This window comes from Tupaia chinensis, unplaced genomic scaffold (genome assembly GCF_000334495.1).
Source record: "Tupaia chinensis unplaced genomic scaffold, TupChi_1.0 Scaffold000684_1, whole genome shotgun sequence".
NCBI classification, from domain to species: Eukaryota; Metazoa; Chordata; class Mammalia; order Scandentia; family Tupaiidae; genus Tupaia; species Tupaia belangeri.
This window is the reverse complement of record NW_006160207.1, coordinates 16,663-21,847: the sequence shown is the minus strand read 5'-3', so window position 1 is coordinate 21,847 and position 5,185 is coordinate 16,663. Positions and strand designations below refer to the sequence as shown.

The following is a 5,185-nucleotide window of genomic DNA, read 5'->3' as shown; positions in this document are numbered from 1 at the left end:
GGAGGAAGGTATGGAGGGCAACCATGGATGCCAGGGAAAAAGGGGGGAGAAGGTGGGACATAGCAGAGGGTGGGGGATGGGGAATCAGGGATGGCAAGACAAAGGGCAAGGTATGCAGGACGTAAGAATTGGAAAATTATTTGCTGAGAACATATATGTGGATGTACTTGATTGAGCCAATGCACAGTGTATTTTGGATGGAAAATTCATTTGTGTGTTGTGATGGTGTAAAGTGAATTAATAAAAAAAATAAAGTGTATCCAATTAAAATTTGAGTCAAAGATTCTACATCAAAGATTTTAAAATATTGTTTACTTTATCCTTATTTATTTTACATTTCTGTCTGTTTTTCACTGAACATATTACGTTAGTACAGTAGTACATTAATATACACATATTTGGTGTGCATGTTCAACACTTTTAACTGAAAATGGCGTGAGAGCAAGAATTTTTGTACTTCCATGATTTTCTCGGCTCAGTTACTATACAAGTGAGGAAACCAAAGACAAGGTTAGTAAAGAGACTTGTTCAGGGTCATACAAATAGCTATATTCTGCTTCAGGGCTGGAGTCCAAGTTTCAGCATGTTGTCTGACACTATCAAGGTTACAATACCTCCCGATCATGACCCAAGTTTGGCCTATAAAAAAGGTCATTATTGGGGCCAGCAGGCGACATAGCGGTTTTGGTGCTGGACTCCCACATGGCTGACTGTGGTTAGAGTCTTAGACCTGGAGGCTTGAAACTCACGCCAGGTGTGCATGCGTGCCCAGAATCTCAAGAGGAAAATGGAGGAGAAGGGATTGTGGCATAGTCATTCCCCAGGGGGGTGATGTCTCTTTTTCTCTTTCTGTCTTTCTGTCTCCAGTGAGCATACATGCCCTATAGCTAAAATCTTTCTTTAAAAAAAAAAAAAAGGTTATTATTTGCCAAACTGTCACAAGTATTCTAACAGTTTGGAGTCTTTGGAGAACAAATGTTTATGGCAAAATCCAGAGAGTGTAAGGGTTGAGGCGCTGGGAGTCGTGGCCATATTGCTCTGATCCTGCCATCACTCCTGGGTCTCAGTGTCCTACTCCACCCTCCAAATGCTGGACTCCTTGAAATAACCATGGCTTGGACAGAGTTCTCTCTGAAACCGAAGGGCACATTGCTAATTATGAATATGGGCTAGAAGTGGGAGATACAAGATGCCTCGGTGCCTCTGGTGAAGAAAAATTTTGTTAGTTGATGCTGAAAACGTCAGATTAAATGAGACCCTAGAACTCAAAGGATCAGAAAGCATTTGGAGACAGAGAGAAGGCCAGAGAGCTTGGGAGGATCTGAAGGCCATGAGAGAGCCCTGCTTCTCTGATGGCCACAGATATCCGTGAAAAGAAATACTTTTTTAATCATCCAGGGAGCCACATAGAGACTTAGATCAGATTAGGGTAGGAGCAAGGAATGATCTGGTCATGTGTTCCTGGACAAAGGAATTCAGAGCTAAGGCTTCCCACGTCCTGGTACTTTGTCGGTAATTGGTGAGCCATAGGCTAGCTGACGTTTTAGAAGGTCTGTCTCTACTACAAAGACCATGGGGAGTATATGGATATTGATGACAATAACAGAAGAGATGAAGGCATGCACAAAGCTCTAAAAGCATGAGGAGTCATTAAGGGAGAATTCCAGAGCTCCCAGGCAGAGGTGGAAGAAGTGGGGACCCTGCCGAGGTCTCACACCAGCAAGCAGCCAGTGGAGCTCGGTCTCTGAGAAGACATCGTCTGTTGTTGGCTGCAAGTTGCTTACCTATGACATTGAGACTCAGTCTGTGGCTGTGCTGTGTCCCCAGGCCATTGTCAGCCTCACAGGAGTAGCTTCCAGAATGTTCTGCAGTCAGGGACAGGTTGAAGGATGCTCCTCCTCCAGAGGGGGCTGAACTATTCCACAGGATGACATTCTCGTGATAAAACTGGTACCAGATCGGGGCAGAGCCTCTGGGGGCCTCACAGTGAAACTCCAGGATGTCCCCCACCACAGCCTGGGCCCTAGGGGCCCTGAGGGTGAGGATGGGAGGAGACACAGGAACTGAGGGGAAGAAAAGGGCTGTGAAGGAAGCATCCTACTCAAGGAGCCTAGAAATTGACAGATATCTTGGACCACACTTTTTCATTGAATAGTCAGGAGCATTTTTCCAAAATCATGGTCTATGGTTTGAATATATGCCCCCGGAAATCATGTGTCAGGACCTGAGTGTATTGTCTGTGTTGCAAAGGTAGCCAGTGGAAACACAATTCCTTCCCGCTGTCCCAGAGCATGGCCTAGTGGGTGGGGACAGGCGTGTGATGATGGCATCATGGAGGTGACAGTCTCACAGATTAATGATGGCTCATGAGACCCAGGTACGTTCTAGCTCTCATGATAGGGGTTAGGGCTGGGGAGAGATGACTGTCATCAAAGATCTTATATCAGGGTCTTCTTTCTGCATGTGCCTGCCGTCCCCTGTGCTTTGGTCAGCCATGCCTTGGGCCTAGGACTTGAACTTTCCAGGCACCAGAATCTGTAAACAAACTTCTATCTTATTTACAAAGCACCCAGGCACAGGTGTTTTTGTCAATGCAAAACCAGACTGAGGCACCATGAGAAGTAACCCCGGGTGATTGTGTTTTCATTGCTACTCTGTCTTCTTCACAAGAAGTAAGGTGTCTTCCACTTATTTTGTCATCTCTGAGGTTCCTTGGGTAGCTTTAAAATTTCACATCTCTGTTCCTTTGCCTCCTTCAGAAGTTCCCAGTGACTGGCAGAGAGCCAAGACTGAGGGACAGGCATTAGGGACTTACCTCTCACAGTGACTGTCCTCCGCCTGCTGAGGAGGGGGCCGTAGCCGTTGTTGGCTGTGCAGTAGTATCTCCCCGCATCCTGCACCTTCACGTTGGGGACCCGCAGCTCTGTGAGCAGGGAACGCTGGGTCTTTTTGCCCAGACTTACTGCTCCCTCTCTGTGCCAGGAGAATGTGATATTCCCTGTACCTCTGGCCACTGAGCAGATTAGGACCAGCATTTCTCCTTCAACCAGCTGCCCCCCAGAGGGCTGGACTTCCAGATTCACATCAGACACACGGACTCCTGGAAAGACATAAGGTGACACTTGAGGGTCCCAGCCAAGGAGAAGGCTGATACAGTCATGAGTAGGCTGATAGCAGCGGGTGCAATAAGCAGAGGCCAAACTAAGAAATAAGGAAAAAATTTATGTTTACTATTTATTACACAGGGAGCAACATCCCTGCCCACTCCCATGGCAATTCCCATCCTCTGGGAGTGTGGCCCCAAGGCCATGACCTTTCTAAACCTAATGTTGACTGCAGTCACATTTTATGGACGTTTATCTTTAAGAAATCTTTGATGCACCAATGGGCCACAGAATGACAACATGGGATGACACTTTCATCCTGAAATGACTACCCAAATCCCTCCCTTTAAGATATCTCCAATCTTGAAGGGACCAGCAGATGGCGTAATGGTTACATTGCTGGACTCCCACGTAGTTGGCTGAGGTTTGAGTCCTGGACCTGGTGGCTTAAAACTCATGTTGGGTGCATGTGTGTGCATGCCCAAAATCCCAAGAGGAGAATGGAGGAAAAGGGATTGCATCATGGCCAGCCTCCAGGAGGAGGTGATTTCTCACTTTCTCTCTCTGTGTGTGTGTGTGTGTGTGTGTGTGTGTGTGTGTATCTCCAGTGAGTGCATGTACCCTAAAGCAATAATCTCTCTAAAAAAAAAACTAAAAGACATCTCTAGTCTCACCTTCATCTCTCCACTTTTTTTCTCGGAGTTTCCAGTTCGTATTCATCTTCCCCTTTCGTGGGCATTTTGGTGTCAGTTTAGGCCATCAGATAAAAGCACCATAGGGACCCCTACAGACTGCTCTGAGGGCAAGTGTGGTGGGCAGTGGTGATGTAGTCCTCTGCAAGCCTGGCAGCACCAGCCTTCTCCTTGGCTGGGACCCCCACATCATCTTGTGGTAAGAGCCTGCATTCACATGGGTGCACGTGTGCACCTGGTGTTCTCAGGTTGCCCTGTACATGCCAGGTTCATACATGCACCCATGGTCTGGGCTGGCTGAGGCTGGGGATAAATAGCAGAGTCAAGGTGCTGGTAGGGGTGCCTGTGTCTCTCTCTCTCTTTCATGGAAGAAATAAACTTTAAAAAGAAAAAAAATTGTGAGCCAGCCAGCATTGTGATGGTTACATTGCTGGACTCCCACGTAGTTGGCTGAGGTTTGAGTCCTGGACCTGGTGGCTTAAAACTCATGTTGGGTGCATGTGTGTGCATGCCCAAAATCCCAAGAGGAGAATGGAGGAAAAGGGATTGCATCATGACCAGCCTCCAGGAGGAGGTGATTTCTCACTTTCTCTCTCTCTGTGTGTGTGTGTGTGTGTGTGTGTGTGTGTATCTCCAGTGAGTGCATGTACCCTAAAGCAATAATCTCTCTAAAAAAAAAACTAAAAGACATCTCTAGTCTCACCTTCATCTCTCCACTTTTTTTCTCGGAGTTTCCAGTTCGTATTCATCTTCCCCTTTCGTGGGCATTTTGGTGTCAGTTTAGGCCATCAGATAAAAGCACCATAGGGACCCCTACAGACTGCTCTGAGGGCAAGTGTGGTGGGCAGTGGTGATGTAGTCCTCTGCAAGCCTGGCAGCACCAGCCTTCTCCTTGGCTGGGACCCCCACATCATCTTGTGGTAAGAGCCTGCATTCACATGGGTGCACGTGTGCACCTGGTGTTCTCAGGTTGCCCTGTACATGCCAGGTTCATACATGCACCCATGGTCTGGGCTGGCTGAGGCTGGGGATAAATAGCAGAGTCAAGGTGCTGGTAGGGGTGCCTGTGTCTCTCTCTCTCTTTCATGGAAGAAATAAACTTTAAAAAGAAAAAAAATTGTGAGCCAGCCAGCATTGTGATGGTTAAGGGGCTGGGTTGTACATGGCCAAGTTTGTAGTTTGAGTCTTGTACCCAGTGGCTTGAAAAATACGCTGGGCAAGTGTGCATGCATGCCTCAATTTCTGAGAGGAGAAAGGAGGAGAAGGGACTGCAGCGTAGCCATCCCAGTTTCTCACTCCTTCCCACCTCTCCCTCTCAATCTCTCTGGCAAGCGTATGTGCCCTACTGCAAAAATCTCTCAAAAAAAAAAAAAAAAAAAAAAAAAAAGG

The 5,185-nt window shown here is 47.2% G+C and overlaps 1 protein-coding gene across 5 annotated transcripts in view; it reads right to left on the bottom strand.

Moving 5' to 3' along the window:
* FCRL3 (Fc receptor like 3) overlaps positions 1–5,185 on the bottom strand; it is a 24,134-nt gene that overhangs the window by 14,980 nt on the left and 3,969 nt on the right. For all 5 annotated transcript variants that reach the window (XM_006160413.3, XM_006160414.3, XM_014592370.2 and 2 more), the window contains exons 6-7: positions 2,816–3,100; positions 1,785–2,063 (exon numbers count right to left, since the gene is read on the bottom strand). In XM_006160413.3, coding sequence (XP_006160475.1) covers positions 1,785–2,063; positions 2,816–3,100 — 564 coding nt within the window. The remainder of the gene's footprint in view (positions 1–1,784; positions 2,064–2,815; positions 3,101–5,185) is intronic.